Below are 19,585 nucleotides of genomic sequence, written 5' to 3'. Positions count from 1 at the left end.
CAAAGGCGGTCGGGCGTGGTGCTGGCCACCCACCCCCTTGTGTACCGTTCCGGCCTTCATAGGTGCTCGCTAACAGCACTTGCCCCTACAGTCTGTTAAGGCTATATGGGGGATCTTTTTTGTGTGTGTGTGCGCATCGGTGCGTGCGTGGGTGCATGCCCGCGAGTGTGTGTGTGCATGCATGGAGATCCGTGCTGATTCCAGTAACCCTGGTGCCTGTGTGGGATTTGCTGCTTGGATTTCACTCAGATTATTTACCTTTTGTTGTTAACTTTGAGCGATAATATTAAAAAAACATTTGGGGGGGGGGTGGGATTTTTCCCACCAATGTGGACTGTCCTGGACCATCATCTCCTCGTCCACACCACAGTCCGTCACATCCTCGTGCCCCACTCTCCATCACCTCTCTCTCTCTCAGACTGCCTCTCGGTCTCCGCCCCTGGTGCTTCCCTGCTCACCGCACTTCATCATCTGATGTGGATTTCCTTTCTTCTAACGGCGCGTGTCTGAGATGGGCACCGCTAGCCCCTTAACCCTAACCCCGTAACCCTAACCCCTAACCCTAACTGACATGTCCAGTTAGCCACCTGAGATGGCTTCCTCTCAGCGTGTCTGAGGTGTGTTAAACCCCTGTCGCCTCCTCTCTCCTGAGCAATTTTAATAACAAATTAATAATCATGACAATAATCGTTTGTCAATCCACTGCTGCATGAAGGCATCCCCCCCAACTCCGTGTGGGAAATTGCAGGTCTATTGACCATACTTCACCACCATGGCCAGTGTGGGTCCGTGAAGAGGAGGGGAGAGTCCGTGTAGCCTGTAACAGCCTGTGAGCGACCACCTATGAAGGCCGGCACGGCACACGAGGGGGTGGGCGGCCAGCATCACGCCCGGCCGCCTTTGTCTCTCTCTCTTGGTGACATGTACACGTCGCACCGGGTACTCATTTGAGGCAGAGTCAACCTAGGGGAGGCCCAGGACTGGTTCAGATAATCGTCACTGGTGTTGGCCGTGAGCATGGGATTGAACTCGGGTCGCCGGGTTCGTAGCGCAGCACGCTAAACCCCTACACTTACTGCTCCCTACAATATATATACATTTTGATTTAAAGCTTTCGTGACTGCAGGGATTCATATTATTGGTTCTTTCGGTAAAGTCACGTATAAGGGAAACAATAAAATAATTAAAAAATATATTGCTTTATATTTGTTGTTTTTGCAGGTCTTGTTTTATATTTTTTATTATTTTATTGTTTCCCTTATACGTGACTTCACCGAAAGAACCAAGAATACAATATATACACACACTTTACACAAACTGAACCTGCAGTGTAATGTGCGAACGTGACGTTTCATGCAATGTGGGTCGCGCACGCAAGCTGTGCCACTCCGGCCGACAGCAGGCGCAGGCTACCTGAGGGACCGCTGCCTTTGTCACTCTGTCCCACGGTTCTCCGCGCGGTCTCACGGGGGCGCGGGAGACGAGACGCAGAGAGAGAGAGAGCGAGCGAGCGAGCGAGGGTTGGTTGAGAGAGCGAGAGAGCGACTCACATGCAACTTCTTGAGGAGGACGGCATCCGGGGCGTTGTTGACCCCAGGTTTGGCCGCCTTCCAGAACTGCTTCTGCGCCGAGTAGCGGTTCATGGGGCACATCTTGAAGAGGCAATCTGCGAGCGCTCGCCCCCCACACACAACGACGACAACACACAACAACGCATGACGGGGTGCGCGTTAGCGGGAGCCCGCCTCCGATTTGGGTGACCGGCCCGGGTGTGGCTCAGCTCGCGATCGGAAAAGTTGCGAGTTCGAATCCTGGCTGCGGTGGGGGGGGGGGGGTGGGGGTTGACTCAGTCCCATAATCTGTCGAGGGTCCGTAAAATGAGTCGGAAAGTCAACGGCATTTGTCCTCACGGTGAGACTCGCCCATGGCCATAGGAAGGTGGATTTTCCAACCGCTGGCACATTTGAGCGGAAAATCACCGCCGCCTTTGATTTATTTTCAAGCGAAGGCTGAAAGCGTTTACGCGCGAGCTCTGTCCCGTCCGTCTGTCCGTCCGCCCGCTCGTGACGCGGGGTCACGATCGCTCACGAGTGAAACTTCAGTGTGATGTCTTGTCGCTATCAGGGACTGATCCCATTGAAAGCTGGCAAATCGTGATAAAACCACCGTTCCCCCAACTTGGAAAGTACAATCCAGAGCAAAGAGGGCAATTCATTAATACGCAAAAGGATTTGGCCCTGACTGCTACCCCCATCAGCTTCCATACTGTTAAATAAATACTTGCAATGACAAAACACGTGTTGGAAAGCGTTACATAATCCGTGCATGTGCATGTGAATATTTTCTGACTTTTATTACATCACATCTGTGCTTAAAGTTATCCCTGGATTGGCTCCCAGTTCAATTCTGGGTGGATTTAAATATTCTCCGGCTTGCGTTCATCAAGCCACACACTTCACTATCCAGCCACACACTCCACTATCCACACACTCCACTATCCATCCACACACTTCACTATCCAGCCACACACTCCACTATCCACACACTACACTATCCATCCACACACTCCACTATCCACACACTCCACTACACAGCCACACACTCCACTACCCAGCCACACACTCCACTACCCAGCCACACACTCCACTATCCACACACTCCACTATCCAGCCACACACTCCACTACCCAGCCACACACTCCACTATCCACACACTCCATTATCCAGCCGCACACTCCACTATCTACACACTCCACTACCCAGCCACACACTCCACTGTCCACACACTCCACTATCCAGCCACACACTCCACTATCCACACACTCCACTGTCCACACACTCCACTATCCAGCCACACACTCCACTATCCACACACTCCACTACCCAGCCACACACTCCACTATCCAGCCACACACTCCACTATCCAGCCACACACTCCACTACCCAGCCACACACTCCACTATCCATCCACACACTCCATTATCCAGCCGCACACTCCACTATCTACACACTCCACTACCCAGCCACACACTCCACTATCCATCCACACACTCCATTATCCAGCCGCACACTCCACTATCTACACACTCCACTACCCAGCCACACACTCCACTGTCCACACACTCCACTATCCACACACTCCACTACCCAGCCACACACTCCACTACCCAGCCACATACTCCACTACCCAGCCACACACTCCACTATCCAGCCACACACTCCACTATCCACACACTCCACTATCCACACACTCCACTACCCAGCCACACACTCCACTACCCACACACTACACTATCCAGCTACACACTCCACTACCCAGCCACACACTCCACTATCCACCCACACGCTCCACTATCCAGCCACACACTCCACTATCCATCCACACACTACACTATCACTCATTAACTTCCTGAAAACATCTCCTGGCTAGATATATATGTATAAGTATATCTAAGTAAAACATAACTAAGTAAACAGGCCAAGATGAGTCTCATTCACAACAGTGGCCTTAGTCAGAAACAATGAAGGTAAAGAAAGCATTGTACAGCGCAACGAAGCCAACAGAAAAAAAACAGAGCGATAACAATTGCGTTTAAGAGGAGAGGACGCTCAAACGATGACCAGGTTATCCGTAAAACTGCCGTCAATGCAACATTACCCATGCAGCGTACTCATCGGTAACGCGGCCTTAATGACGGATGCGTCGAGTTGTTGATTTGCGCGTGTTTTTACACCGCTGGCACTGAACGCGGCCTCCAATTAAAATTTCTTTCCGTCCCCATGGGGGGCCGGCTTGAGTGGACGTGCATGAGAGAGGCGCGCAGCCGGCTGGGCATGCGATTAGATCCGTGAGGACACGTTCAGGGAAACCTCGCTACGCCTCGACTTCCTTTCAGGATTCGCGCGTCCCGACGCACGCTCGCGAGCCACTAAATGCACAGCGACTCCGCGTTTCGCGACAACCGCCGGAGTCCACGTGGCGCAGGACCACCGTCCACGGGCGAGGTCCTCGCAGAATGTTGTCACATTTTAAACGGTGTGCATTGAGGATCAAGCCGCCCGCGGCGTCTCCTCGCGATGGCGAGGCTGCGCGGCGTGGTTTTCAGACACCCGCATCTCCCGAGGAGTCATCCTCCTGACTTCCACACCGTCACCGCCGCCCCCGTCGTCAAATCGTCGTCGGCATCGTCATTAAAAGGGGCAATGAAAAATGTTTTTTAAAAAAAAAACGTTGTTCTTCGTAATTTACAATTCATTCATTATGGCCCATCGTTATTAAACATTTAACATTTCAATTTTGATTTGAAGCTTTCGTGACTGCAGGAATCCAGACTCTGATTTTATATTTAGTTTATTTTTCTACCTACGTGACTTTACCGAAAGAACCAAAGAGTATTTAACATTTTCCCACCCACCCTATGTTCACCCTTACCAGGAAGGTAACCCCACCTTTCCGAATTGGAACAAAAAGGTTTTGGCATTCGCGAATTCTTCATTCGCGAGGAGTTTTCGAGAAAGTAGCCTCGTGGATAGACAGAGAGAGGTGGGGGTTGGCGGGGAGGGGGGTGATGTCCAGGGGGGATTGGACCAGGAAATCATCGGGGGCCGAAGGGTTATCGCGGAGTGGCGGACAAGGAATTGGTGGGACGAGCGAAGGCATGGCCCCGTGTTTGCGGGTGTCAGGGGGGGGGTGAGGGAGGCCTTCATCCAGCAGTGGATTGACCGTGACAAATGATGCTGCTGCTGCTGATGACGACGACTGATGAACGCCTATAGGGGCGCGCGAATACTCCGTTGTTTTGGAATTTAAAAAAAAATAACAACAACCAAAGGTGCCTCAACAGACCGTGCACGAGGGGGTGGGTGGCCAGCACCACGCACGGGCCGCCTTTGTCTCCCCAGCGGCGATGTTTACCACACACCGCACCCCGGTAGCTCATCTGAGGCTGAGTCGACCTAGGGGAGGCCCAGGCACCGGTTGAAAATCGAAGCGGGGTCGCACTGCGCAGCGACGCATGCGGAGCGTGACTCTCGACGTAACCCCCGAGGTGTTTAACGAACTCCGCGACGATTCAGATCCCAGCCTCCCCCAGGCGAGTGTCTCCTGGGAGCGGCGGCGTGAGATATTCCCACGCAGTTGCTGGGAGGGGGGGGGGGGTGCGTGCGTGGGTAGGGGGGGGGAGGTGGGTGCGTTGCCGTTTTCCCATGCGCTACGATAATTTGCGATCGCGAAAGCTGCACGGGGATATCGCGCTCCCCGCACCTCCCCGCACCGCCGTCACGCCGCGGTGAAATTAATCCGGAGAAGATTTTTGTTTTCTCTCATCTCTTTTTTTGTCTCTCTCTCTCTCTCTCTGTCTCTGTGTCTCGCTGCGATTTTAATTTGAAGCTTTCGTGACTGCAGGAATCCACACTCTTTGGTCCTTTCGGTAAAGTCACGTGCGTATAAAATAAAATAGATCACGTCGTTTCGGTGTGGCGCAACTGTTTTAAAACAGTCTGCATCAGCAGCAGGCCGTGCTTTCCCCACCTGATGACGGACGCTTGTGTTGAGCCCGAAACGTCTATTTGATTTTGTACCTACGTGACTTTACCGAAAGAACCAAAGCGTATCGCTGCGATTTGCCCGCCTGGATTACGCCGTTTCAGACGGGTGCCGTCAGTGTGATTCCAATAGCGGTGACTCAGAGCATGCTTTGTGTGCGAGTGTCTGTGTGAAGCGGTGGTGTAGTGGTTAGCGCTACGCCGCGCTATGAACCCGGCCACCCGAGTTCGATTCCCGCTCAAAGCCGACACCAGTGACGATTATCTGAACCGGTTCTGGGCATCTCCTAGGTCGGCTCGGCCTCAAATGAGTACCTGGTGTGGTGTGTAAAACATCGCCACTGGGGAGACAAAGGCGGTTGGGCGTGGTGTTGGCCACCCACCCCCTCGTGTCCCGTGCCGGTCTTCAAGGGTGCTCGTTAACAGCACTTTCCCCAAACAGTCTGTTCAGGCTATACAGGGGATATTTGTCCAGGGAAATTGAGTTTTTAGGTCCTTAAGGCGTACGGCCATTTCAATACGGGCAAAAAAAAATCATTGTTTTTGTCTATTTGTTAGTGTTTCTCCCTCGTGATGTGACTTTGTAGGATGAACGTTGAGATTTATAAGGGCGAGAGGTGACCAATAAGGTCTGAGTTGGTCTGTAATAAGATGGGCACTGTTAAGGGGTTGATAGGTATGCAATGGCATACAACCGAACGTTCGTTCGGGCCCTTCCTGGTGAATTTTAAATAAAACGTATCGAAAAGAATTCGATCTTATCTTTTAGCTATAACTTTTATCATCAAAAATGATCGTTACCACCATGATCATCAACCTCATTAAAAATTATCGGGTGCCGCTGTGGTGAGATGTTAATTACCTCGCCTGGTATTCAGGAGACCGTGGGTTTGATCCCGATACTGACGCCTGTATATTTTGGAGTTTGCATGTTCTTCCAGTGGTCGCATGCATTTTTCTCCGGGTCCTGCGGTTTTCCGTCCACATGTAAAACATGGGCTTAGAGCATTTGGCTGCGATAAATTTCCACGCGATAAGCCACTTGGTTGAGCTATCATTTGTGGCCAGGTCGCTTATGAAAACGAGCTACGTAGCTCCGTGGACCATACCAAGGTAAAATGAAAAGTTTAGTTTCATAGTATAATTTTATAATTCTCATCATCACAACCGTCATAATCGATACCACCATTATCATCATCGGTATCATCAGTTCCAACCAACACAATCATCACCATCATCACCGTCGTCCGTCCCGAGCGTCCGTCCGTCCGTCCATCGCCGCACGACGCAGGGGGGTCGCGCTGGGTGTAGCGGAAGGGAGTCGACAGCCATTTGGTCCGTGGGCGCAACTGGAGCTGTCACAGGAATGTGGAATTTCAATTTCCCCGCTTCAACGTTAGATGAGGGGCGGGGCATGGCGGGGAGGTAGGGGAGCAGCGTCCACGTGACGTGTCCTGCACCGCTGTAACAGCAGGGCCACTGTGCCAGCCGCGTGAGAAAGGGCACACAATCTTGAGGCGGCGTATAATTCACGAGCCCACCTTTAATTATTCGTGTGTGTGTGCTGCTGCTGCTGCTGCGAGATACCATTATGACCCCGTAGAATTTGACCCCCCCCCCCACCCGCTCCTGGGGGGTCAGAACGGATATATATTATTTGAGCCCCTCCTTATCGCAGCGGCGAAATCTGGCCCAAGGGAGGCATCAGCGACGATGGGTGAAGGACGTCGTCGGCAATAATAATGGTGACCGTGAGCAGCGGTGATAACATTCATGCCAAAGATGATAATGATGATGGTGGTGCTGGTGGCAGTCGCAGCAACGGTGATTGATGGTGACGATGCAAATTATATCCGGCCAGGTGGCTTGCTCAGTCAGTGGTCGAGCAATCGGCCTCCCAATTTGGAATGCTTGCGAGTTCGAACCCATGCTTGTGTGGCTGAGTCGTCCTACCTGTCATCACATCCTCTGTGCCGGGATAAATTCACTGCCGCTCTGTGCGGTGAGCAAAACGGCAGTAGTCCTGTCCTGTGGATAGACTTGTCCGCCCGCCGACACCGACATAGGATTGTTGAATTTCCACCACTGTCTGTAAGAGGCCGTCCATAAATGACGTCACGCGATTTTGGACCCAACACTCCCTCTCGTCACACGGCGTCACAAAAAGTCAGACCCCCCCCCTCAAATATGACGTCACAAAGCTCTGCCCCACCCCCTCCCCCCCAAACCATAAACATGCTTCAAATCGCTTTAAACTATTGTCATTGTAGCGCGTATTTAATGTGGCGCTGCACTCTGATGTTGTAGGAGAAATATTATTTTAAAAAGTCTATTTAATTAAGTGGAACGTGTTGTCTATATTTATTTAAAGTTGCGCATTTTGATGTGACGTCACATTTCTCAACAACCCCCCCGTCACACATCGTCACAAATGTCTGACCCCCCCAGGTGCGTGACGTCATTTATGTACGGCCCCTAAGGAGGTGAGCACCAGTACCTGAACGCACATTCGAGCAACAATAAATCACTTTTTAATGTAAATCTGACAAACGTCCACCCTAGCTCCTCCCCCCATACCCCACACCCCCTGGGAAACAATTAGCGGTTCCTGATTTACTGAACCGGTAACCGATTCTCTAAAGCAGTGCTTCTTAACCGTTCCTGCAGACTTTAACCCCTTTGGTTCTCAATCGTAAACATGTGTATGATGTGAATAAATACGTAGGTTTTGATGAAAAAAAAGTAGTCGTCACTTAACTGTCCCGTGCTTAGTTTGCATTTTAGATTATTTTACCTCCTAAAAAAATCTGGCCACGTCTCGCTACCCCCATGAAGGGCATCTCGCACCCCCAAGGGGATGCGTGCACACCAGATTTAGAAGAACCACTGCTCTAAACGGCAATCGTTTAACAACCCTAACACATATATAAAAGGTATATTTCACGAGGGCCTTCATAATTTCTAGGGGGAATTGGAAGGCGGCGATGAATCCCGGTAAACATTTAAACGATGACTATATTTTATTCCGAGACGCTGGAAGCGCTGCTCTGGGTCCCATTTTAAAAAAAAAACAAAGGATCAACAACAGAGAAAACAACAACCCCCATACGGCCAGGGCGTTTGAAACGACGAGAGAGAGAAATACAGTGAAGGAAAAAAGTATTTGATCCACTGATGATTTTGTACGTTTGCCCACTGACAAAGAAATTATCAGTCTATAATTTTAATGGTAGGTTTATTTGAACAGTGAGAGACAGAATAACAAAAAAATCCAGAAAAACGCAAGTCAAAAATGGTAGGTTTATTTGAAAGTTATTTTGTGTTTCTTCCATTTGCGAATAATCGCACCAACTGTTGTCAGCTTCTCACCAAGCTGCTTGGCAATGGTCTTGTAGCCCATTCCAGCCTTGTGTAGGTCTACAATCTTGTCCCTGACATCCTTGGAGAACTCTTTGGTCTTGGCCATGGTGGAGAGTTTGGAATCTGATTGATTGCTTCTGTGGACAGGTGTCTTTTATACAGGTAACAAGCTGAGATTAGGAGCACTCCCTTTAAGAGTGTTTTCCTAATCTCAGCTCGTTACCTGTATAAAAGACACCTGGGGGCCAGAAATCTTTCTGATTGAGAGGGGGTCAAATACTTATTTCCCTCATTAAAATGCAAATCAATTGATTACATTTTTGACATGCGTTTTTCTGGATTTTATTGTTGTTATTCTGTCTCTCACTGTTCAAATAAACCTACCATTAAAATTATAGACTGATCATTTCTTTGTCAGTGGGCAAACGTACAAAATCAGCACGGGATCAAATACTTTTTTCCCTCACTGTATGTCTGGAGGCAGGAGACAGAGAAACACGTGGAGAGTGGTAAAGTGAGTGGTTGATTGAGATAAGTGGTTAAATGCGTGGTGGATTGAGTGAGTTGAGTGGTTAAATGAGTGAGTGGTTGATTGAGTTGAGTGGTTAAACGAGTGAGTGGTTGATTGAGTGAGTTGAGTGGTTAAATGAGTGAGTGGTTGATTGAGTTGAGTGGTTAAACGAGTGAGTGGTTGATTGAGTGAGTTGAGTGGTTAAATGAGTGAGTGGTTGATTGAGTGAGTTGAATGGTTAAATGAGCGAGTGGTTGATTGAGCGGTTAAGTGAGTGAGTGGTTGATTGAGTTGAATGGTTAAATGAGTGCGTGGTTGATTGAGTTGAGTGGTTAAACGAGTGAGTGGTTGATTGAGTGAGTTGAGTGGTTAAATGAGTGAGTGGTTGATTGAGTGAGTTGAATGGTTAAATGAGCGAGTGGTTGATTGAGCGGTTAAGTGAGTGAGTGGTTGATTGAGTGAGTTGAGTGGTTAAATGAGTGAGTGGTTGATTGAGTTGAGTGGTTAAACGAGTGAGTGGTTGATTGAGTGAGTTGAGTGGTTAAATGAGTGAGTGGTTGATTGAGTGAGTTGAATGGTTAAATGAGCGAGTGGTTGATTGAGCGGTTAAGTGAGTGAGTGGTTGATTGAGTTGAATGATTAAATGAGTGCGTGGTTGATTGAGTTGAGTGGTTAAACGAGTGAGTGGTTGATTGAGTGAGTTGAGTGGTTAAATGAGTGAGTGGTTGATTGAGTTGAGTGGTTAAACGAGTGAGTGGTTGATTGAGTGAGTTGAGTGGTTAAATGAGTGAGTGGTTGATTGAGTGAGTTGAATGGTTAAATGAGCGAGTGGTTGATTGAGCGGTTAAGTGAGTGAGTGGTTGATTGAGTTGAATGGTTAAATGAGTGCGTGGTTGATTGAGTTGAGTGGTTAAACGAGTGAGTGGTTGATTGAGTGAGTTGAGTGGTTAAATGAGTGAGTGGTTGATTGAGTGAGTTGAATGGTTAAATGAGCGAGTGGTTGATTGAGCGGTTAAGTGAGTGAGTGGTTGATTGAGTTGAATGGTTAAATGAGTGCGTGGTTGATTGAGTTGAGTGGTTAAACGAGTGAGTGGTTGATTGAGTGAGTTGAGTGGTTAAATGAGTGGTTGATTGAGTGAGTTGAATGGTTAAATGAGCGAGTGGTTGATTGAGCGGTTAAGTGAGTGAGTGGTTGATTGAGTGAGTTGAGTGGTTAAATGAGTGAGTGGTTGATTGAGTTGAGTGGTTAAACGAGTGAGTGGTTGATTGAGTGAGTTGAGTGGTTAAATGAGTGAGTGGTTGATTGAGTGAGTTGAATGGTTAAATGAGCGAGTGGTTGATTGAGCGGTTAAGTGAGTGAGTGGTTGATTGAGTTGAATGGTTAAATGAGTGCGTGGTTGATTGAGTTGAGTGGTTAAACGAGTGAGTGGTTGATTGAGTGAGTTGAGTGGTTAAATGAGTGAGTGGTTGATTGAGTTGAGTGGTTAAACGAGTGAGTGGTTGATTGAGTGAGTTGAGTGGTTAAATGAGTGAGTGGTTGATTGAGTGAGTTGAATGGTTAAATGAGCGAGTGGTTGATTGAGCGGTTAAGTGAGTGAGTGGTTGATTGAGTTGAATGGTTAAATGAGTGCGTGGTTGATTGAGTTGAGTGGTTAAACGAGTGAGTGGTTGATTGAGTGAGTTGAGTGGTTAAATGAGTGAGTGGTTGATTGAGTGAGTTGAATGGTTAAATGAGCGAGTGGTTGATTGAGCGGTTAAGTGAGTGAGTGGTTGATTGAGTGAGTTGAGTGGTTAAATGAGTGAGTGGTTGATTGAGTTGAGTGGTTAAACGAGTGAGTGGTTGATTGAGTGAGTTGAGTGGTTAAATGAGTGAGTGGTTGATTGAGTGAGTTGAATGGTTAAATGAGCGAGTGGTTGATTGAGCGGTTAAGTGAGTGAGTGGTTGATTGAGTTGAATGGTTAAATGAGTGCGTGGTTGATTGTGTGAGTGACTGCTTGGTTTATTGAGTGGGTTGTTGTTGTTGTTGTTTTAGCGAGTGAGTGAGAAGTGTCACGTGGCGAAGCCGCCAACCGAGACCCCCCCCCATGAGGAGAGGGGTGGTGGTGGTGGTGGGTGGAGAGGGGGGGTGGTGGTGGTGGGTGGAGAGAGGGGTGGTGGGTGGAGAGAGGGCTGGTGGTGGTGGGTGGAGAGGGGTGGTGGTGGTGGGTGGAGAGGGGTGGTGGTGGTGGGTGGAGAGGGGTGGTGGTGGTGGGTGGAGAGGGGTGGTGGTGGTGGGTGGAGAGGGGTGGTGGTGGTGGGTGGAGAGGGGTGGTGGTGGTGGGTGGAGAGAGGGGTGGTGGTGGTGGGTGGAGAGAGGGCTGGTGGTGGGTGCAGAGAGGGGTGGTGGTGGTGGGTGGAGAGGGGTGGTGGTGGGTGGAGAAGGAATGACCCCGGTGAGGGACGTCGACCGAGGAGACGGAGCGATCCAACCTCGCCTCTCGCCTTCGTCCGCAGGAACCAGGTGGAACGTTGCAAACTTCGATGGCCACGGGGTTTTTGTTGTTGTTGTTTTACCCTCACCACCCCCTCTAGGGACAAGCCTTCATTCAGCAGTGGATGGAGCGGGGCCCGGCGGTGATGGCGATGACGATGTCACTGAAATTGTTTTGCCTTTTTTGTTGTTGTTGCGAAGGCTGTCCACCGAATACTGTACACTAAGTTACTGTACGCCGAATGCCGCACACTGCGTACTGTACACTGCACGCTGGATACTGTACATATGATACTGTCCACAGAATACTGTACACCGAATGCCGTACATTGAATATTGTGCGTTATAAACTATACACACTGAATACTGCACACACTCTACTGTACACACTGAATACTGTACACACGATACTGTGCATTTGGTACTGTACACACTGAATACTGCATTCACTCTACTGTACACACTGTATACAGCACACACTCTACTGTACACACTGTACACAGCACAACTCACTACTGTACACACTCTACTGTACACACTGAATACTGTACACGCTGAATTATCGTCGTTGCACAAATGGAAATTGTCACGAGCTGCAGCTTAGACGAATTTAAAGTGATGGTATTTTTAGTGCAGTCAATGGATGGCCGGGCCGACATCGTCAGCTCGCACTGATCACAACTCAAGCCCATGGGTATCGCATGTGTACATAAGGCCGTCATTATAATTACTAGCTGTACTACCCGGCTTCGCCCGGGACTTGGTTACACCACGCCCGGCCGCCTTTGTCTCCCCAGTGGCGACGTTCACACATCACAGCAGTTACTCGTTTGAGGCTTAGTCGACCTAGGGGAGGCCCAGGACCGGTTGAAATAATCGTCACCGGTGGTGGCCGTGAGCGGGAATCGAACTCGGGTCGCCGGGTTCGTAGCGCGGCGTAGCGCTAACCACTACACTACAATGCGTTACGCTTCCACACACACAGACACACAGATACACACAAACACACACAAACAGACACATACACAGACACATACACAGACACACACAGACACATACACAGCGCGCTAACCACTACACTACAATGCGTTACGCTTCCACAAACACACAGACACACACAGACACATACAGCGCGCTAACCACTACACTACAATGCGTTACGCTTCTACACACAGACACAGACAGACAACAACAACCGCCATTCGCCACTAAGTGGCGGTGACGTCACCACGACGCTTGTGCCAGGCTATGTGCACCGTGAGGCCACGTGAAGTGTCGAACGCCCGCTGGCAGGAGGTCACTGGGCAGACCCAGGTGCCACGGGTCGACTGACTGAGATGACTGGCTGATGCACCACCTGTGCCCCCTACTGTGCCAACCTGCTGTGCTTTAGCCACCCGGCGTTCCGCTCGTTGTTGTGAGTGTCGCTCCTCCGCCCTCCCTTGTTGTTGGAGGGCGACTGCCTCCAACTGCCCAGTAGCAGCGTCCTTCACGAGCCTCCTCCACAGAGGCCGATCTTGACACCGCTGGTACCAGTCATCGGCAAGTCCACTCAGCTCCACGTCCTCCTGTACCACATCACTCCATCTCTTCTCTAGCCCGTGCCGCGCCCGCTTAGCCCCCTCGATCCGGCCGAACAAAAGCTGTTTCGGCATGCGGTGGCTGGGCATGCGGGCTACATGACCCAGCCATCGCAGCCTTGCCTGCCGGAGGAGCTCACCGATGGGACCCTGCCTAGATCTTTCAAGGATTTGTGAGCTCCTCACACAATCCAGTCTGGTTAAACCCAGGATGGATTGTAGGCAGGCCAGCCTAAATGTTTCTAACCGGCGAAGATGTTCCACCAGGGGGGTCCACGTTTCGCAAGCGTAGAGAAGGGAGGGAATGACCGTGGCCGAGAAGACCTGAAGCTGAGTGCGGAGCGACAGACCAGGTAGCTTCCACACAGCGTTACGCAACCGATGAAAAGATATTGCCGCTCGACTGATTCGGAGTGAGACCTCTGCTGTTAAACTGGAGCCAGTCATAAGCACACTGCCCAGGTATGGGAAACTCTCCACTCTCTCCACAACTGCCCCATCACCGATTGGGAGTTGTGGGGTGGAGTGTCCGATGGTACAAAATACCCAGGTAGGTGCTTAGTTTTGGTGGGGCTGATGGTAAGGCCCCACCTCTTAGTGGCACGCTCCAGTCTCAGCAGCAGCGTCTCCAACTCCTCCTCTGACTGAGCAGCTATTACCAAATCATCAGCATACATAACGTGGTTGAGCAATAGGGAGCCATCCCTTGACCGCACCCGGGCATCGATTAGCCTCCCATTATATCTGTACCATATGGAGATTCCCCCGGTACAGCTATTGAAGGCTTCACGAACTACATCCCTGTCGCACCCCATGGTGTACAGGGAATGGCTTTGACTCCCGGCCATGTAGTTTTACCCGGGCCCGCTCACCATCATGAAGGTCCTTAATGATCGTGAGCAGAGGGTCAGGTACTCCAAAAGCACGAAGAACGACCCAGAGCCCAGGCCTACTGATGGTATCATAGGCCTTGACCAGGTCAATAAAGCAGAGATGTAGGTCTTGTTGGAATTCCCTACACCTCTGCTGTAGCAGACGGACAGAAAATATGGCATCTGTGCAGGACCGCCCTTTCCTGAAACCGCATTGGGGCTCCGCAAGCCTCTCCTCAGCGTGCCTGGCAAGGCGATGCTGAATAATCCTTGCCAGGACCTTTCCCGGCACACTGAGGAGTGAGATGCCCCTGTAGTTGTTACAGTCTGTGCGGTCCCCCTTCTTAAAAAGGGGGACCACCAGGGCATCCTTCCAATCCTGCGGAACCCTTCCAGTGGTCCAGACTGTTGTTATGATGTCATATAGGGCAGTCTGTGCACAAACGCCACCCTCCCTCAGCATTTCGCTTGGGAGGTCATCTCTGCCCGCTGCCTTTCCTGGTCTCAGACTCCGGATCGCCTTCAATACTTCCTCAGCAGATGGAACCTCAGCCAGCCACTCACAGGGGGTGACTTCATCCAATATTTGAGGCACAGACAGACACACACACAGACACATACACAGCGCGCTAACCACTACACTACAATGCGTTACGCTTCCACACAGACACACACACAGACACAAACACACAGACAGACACACAGACACAGACAGACACAGACACACACACAGACACAAACACACAGACAGACACACAGCGCGCTAACCACTACACTACAATGCGTTACGCTTCCACACAGACACACACACAGACACAAACACACAGACAGACACACAGACACACACAGACAGACACACAGACACACACACAGACACAAACAGACAGACACACAGCGCGCTCACCATTACACTACAATGCGTTACGCTTCCACGTGCGCGGGTCACGTGACAGATTTGACGTCACAGCTCACTTGCCGTGCAAAAAATCTATTAATTATTGAGCTCCCCCCCCCCCCCAAAAATGTATTTTTATAATTTTTGCATGGTGTACAGTCTGGAAAGTACCCACATGGCAAATTTCAAGTGTGTTGCATGTCGGGAAGTACGCTAAATATTTTGAAAAGACACGTAATCACAACTTTGCCTTTTATATATATGGAGATGTTGGGCGGGACACATCCCCCCCAATATTGTAATATTTTCTTAATGTCCCCCTCAAATATTGCTATAAACAATATAAAAAAAATTCTATGCTGTGTAAATAAAAACAAATATTTGCTAAACTTTGGCCGCAACATCTGAACTTATCTTCACATAATAATGCATTGATTTACGTTTATATGATTGTGGTTATGGTTGTACTTTATAAATCCCTAATCTCTGTCATTACATATAATGAAATAGGTAAAAAAAAGAAAAAAACAGAGCAATGTAATACAATAATACACTATTAGACATTATTGTAAAACATAAATAAAAGTCCATCCCATGTGTTAGTGAATTGTTTTAATATTTTAGGCAGGAAATGGCAGAAAATTTGTTTTCAAATTTAGATTTTTTTCTGGGGGGGGGAGCCCTAGACCCCCCTGGAAGATTTGGTCCCCCCCAATGTTGACTCCATGGCTACGGCTTTGTGTGTGGAGTATATAGGTCAATGTGTTAGTAATTCATGACCGGGCTGAGACCATCAACCCACTGCACAACTCAGTCTGTGTGAGCCTTCGTATCTCAGTCGTGAGTCTGTGGGTCTCTATGTGATTATATGGGTCGCTGTGTAAGTCTATGGTCTCTGTGTAACTATCTGGGTCGCTGTGTAAGTTTTCAGATTTCTGTATGGGTCTATGGGTCTCTGTGTAAGTCTCTGGGTCTCTATGTAAATCTACGGGTCTCTATGCGAGTCTATGGAGTCTCTATGTAACTCTGGGTCTCTGTAAGTCTATGGCTCTCATTGTAAGTATATGGCTCTCTCTGTAAGTCTATGGCTCTGTGTGTAAGTCTATGGCTCTCTGTAAGTCTATGGCTCTGTGTAAGTCTATGGCTCTCTGTGTAAGTCTATGGTTCTATGTAACTTTATGGCTCTCTGTAAGTCTATGGTTCTGTAAGTCTATGGCTCTCTTTGTAAGTCTATGGCTCTCTGTAAGTCTGTGGTTCTCTTTGTAAGTCTATGGCTCTCTGTGTAAGTCTATGGCTCTCTTTGTAAGTCTATGGCTCTCTGTGTAAGTCTATGGCTCTCTGTGTAAGTCTATGGCTCTCTGTGTAAGTCTATGGCTCTCTGTAAGTCTATGGTTCTCTTTGTAAGTCTATAGCTCTCTTTGTAAGTCTATGGCTCTCTTTGTAAGTCTATGGCTCTCTGTGTAAGTCTATGGCTCTCTGTGTAAGGCTGTGGCTCACTGTGTAAGTCTATGGCTCTCTGTGTAAGTCTGTGGCTCTCTGTGTAAGTCTATGGCTCTCTGTGTAAGTTTATGGCTCTGTGTAACTCTATGGCTCTCTTTGTAAGTCAATGGCTCTCTGTGTAAGTCTATGGCTCTCTGTGTAAGTCAATGGCTCTCTTTTTAAGTCTATGGCTCTCTTTGTAAGTCTATGGTTCTCTGTGTAAGTCTATGGCTCTCTGTACAAGTCTATGGCTCTCTCTATAAGTCTATGGCTCTCTGCGTAAGTCTATGGTTCTCTGTGTAAGTCTATGGCTCTCTGTAAGTCTATGGCTCTCTGTGTAAGTCTATGGCTCTCTGTGTAAGTCTATGGCTCTCTGTGTAAGTCTATGGCTCTCTGTGTAAGTCTATGGCTCTCTGTAAGTCTATGGCTCTCTCTGTAAGTCTATGACTCTCTGTGTAAGTTTATGGCTCTCTGTGTAAGTCTATGGCTCTCTGTAAGTCTATGGCTCTCTTTGTAAGTCTATGCCTCTGTAAGTCTATGGCTGTGTAAGCCTATGGCTCTCTGTGTATGTAATTGCTGCCCAGGTTTAGACTGTTAACTCACTGCGCTTGCGAACCGGGTGTTGATCACTTGCTGCTGAGATCCTGGATTCGAACCCAGGCTCTTGGCATCTCTGACTTCTGAGCCATTCGGTCCCTTCTCGAAGAAGAACCCCCCCCCCCCCCCCCCCCCCAGAAAACAACCCCACAGACCTAGTGCTGAACCCAGAGGCAATGATGGTGTGCGACCCATAATCAGAATACCGGAGGAAATCCGATGAGCTATAAAGCTCTTGTTTTTCTTCACAGACGTCCAGTGGTTGTTTCACAAAATGTCCAACCTGGGTGAACTGAGTTTGAAGTTCGTCACAAAAGACGAACCCCTAAGGAGGGGCGGGGGGGGTCCACGATGCCTTTTTGCCTTTGGGGCCGTCCATAAATGACGTCACGCGATTTTGGACGATTTTTGACCCCCCCCCCCGTGTCAAACGGCGTCACAAAAAGTCAGACCCCCCCCTCAAATATGACGTCACAAAGCTCTGCCCCCCCCCCCCCCAAAAATCATATTTTCATTTTTCCATTGTCATTGTAGTGCGTATTTAATGTGGCGGTGCACTCTGATGTTGTAGGAGAAAACATTAAAAAGTCTAACTAAGTAGAACGTGTTGTCTATATTTATTTAAAGTTTCGCATTTTGATGTGACGTCACATTTCTCAAACCCCCCCCCCCACCCTCGTCACACATCGTCACAAATGTCTGACCCCCCCCCCCCCCGACGTCCCCTAGGTGCTTGACGTCATTTATGGACGGCCCCTTTTGACATCCGGCCCCCCGTGACCCTATTCCTCGTGGGAAACATTCCCCGCACGAGGGAATTGTTCACTGCGGCGCGATGGGGGGTGATTTGGGGGTCCGTGGGAAGGGCAGCAGAGGGAAGCAACAGGTGGGTTGGGTTATAACATTGGGCCAAATTCCACAATCTTGAACGCAGGCCGGGGTGAAACGTTTTTGTTGGTATTGGTTTTTTTTTTTTACATCTAATTGCATTTTCTCTTTCATGATAAAGGTGTTTTTTGGGGTTTAGAGCGCTTACGTATGGATGCGTCGTGACCCTCCACCACCCGACACATACCCAGGAAGCTTTTGTCACGTGAACAACACGTGCCAATCAGCGTCCGCTTCAGCCCACCACCGGCGGCGCGTTGGGAGAGTAAATCCACCCACATTTGTTTGGCAAAAAGACTCACCAGCCCCCACCGCCACCCGCACCGCCCACAACCTGAACATTTACCCCCACCCCCCCATCCCATTTCCCCAGCTACCCGCGTGGATCGGGGTTATTTATAACCGCGTGCAATATTGATGCGGCCCGTGGCCGTGGTGGTGTGTAGCGACGCGTTAACCAGAGGGATTAGGGGCCGTCCATAAATGACGTCACGCACCTAGGGGGGGGGGGGTCAGACATTTGTGACGAGGGGGGTTTGAGGAATGTGACGTCAAATCAAAATGCGCAACTTTAAATAAATCTAGACAACACGTTCTACTTAATTAAATAGACCTTTTTTAAATAAATGTTTTCTCCTACAACATCAGAGTGCAGCGCCACGTTAAATACGCACTACAATGACAATAGTTTAAAGCGATTTGAAACATGTTAAACAAAAAATTGGGGGGGAGGGGGGGGCAGAGCTTTGTGACGTCATATTTGAGGGGGGGGGGTCTGACTTTGTGACGCCGTGTGACGACGAGGGGGCGGGGGGTCAAAAATCGCGTGACGTCATTTATGGACGGCCCCTTATCCTGCCGGAGCTACCGAAGATTTAACAGACTTGGGGGGGGGGGGGTGTGGAGAGGGCATGTGTTGTTCACGAGCAACCACGGGTTAATCACACACGAGTGGGTGGGTGGCCGGCACTAGCCTAGCCCTGCGTCTGTGTGTCGATGTTGTGTGTCTGTCTCTGTGTGTCTCTGTGTGTCTATGTTGTGTGTCTGTCTCTGTGAGTCTCTGTGTTGTCTCTCTCTCTCTCTCTGCTTGTGTGTCTGTCTCTGTGTGTCTCCGTGTGTCTATGTTGTGTGTCTGTCTCTGTGTGTCTCTGTGTGTCTATGTTGTGTGTCTGTCTCTGTGTGTCTCTGTGTGTCTATGTTGTGTGTCTGTCTCTGTGTGTCTATGTTGTGTGTCTGTCTCTGTGTGTCTCCGTGTGTCTATGTTGTGTGTCTGTCTCTGTGTGTCTCTGTGTTGTCTCTCTCTGCTTGTGTGTCTGTCTGTGTGTCGATGTTGTGTGTCTGTCTCTGTGAGTCTCTGTGTTGTCTCTCTCTCTCTCTGCTTGTGTGTCT

At 49.4% G+C, this 19,585-nt stretch overlaps 1 protein-coding gene across 4 annotated transcripts in view; it reads right to left on the bottom strand.

The window, feature by feature from the left end:
• LOC116952798 (inositol 1,4,5-trisphosphate-gated calcium channel ITPR1-like) overlaps nt 1-19,585 on the bottom strand; it is a 275,732-nt gene that overhangs the window by 217,696 nt on the left and 38,451 nt on the right. For all 4 annotated transcript variants that reach the window (XM_032972456.2, XM_076074483.1, XM_076074484.1 and 1 more), the window contains exon 3: nt 1,551-1,666. In XM_032972456.2, the coding sequence (XP_032828347.2) occupies nt 1,551-1,666 (116 nt within the window). The remainder of the gene's footprint in view (nt 1-1,550; nt 1,667-19,585) is intronic.

The sequence above is a fragment of the Petromyzon marinus genome, chromosome 48 (assembly GCF_048934315.1).
Source record: "Petromyzon marinus isolate PM22_M1 ecotype Great Lakes invasive population chromosome 48, UKy_Petmar_22M1.pri1.0, whole genome shotgun sequence".
NCBI lineage: Eukaryota > Metazoa > Chordata > Hyperoartia > Petromyzontiformes > Petromyzontidae > Petromyzon > Petromyzon marinus.
This window is presented reverse-complemented; position numbering and strand designations above follow the sequence as displayed.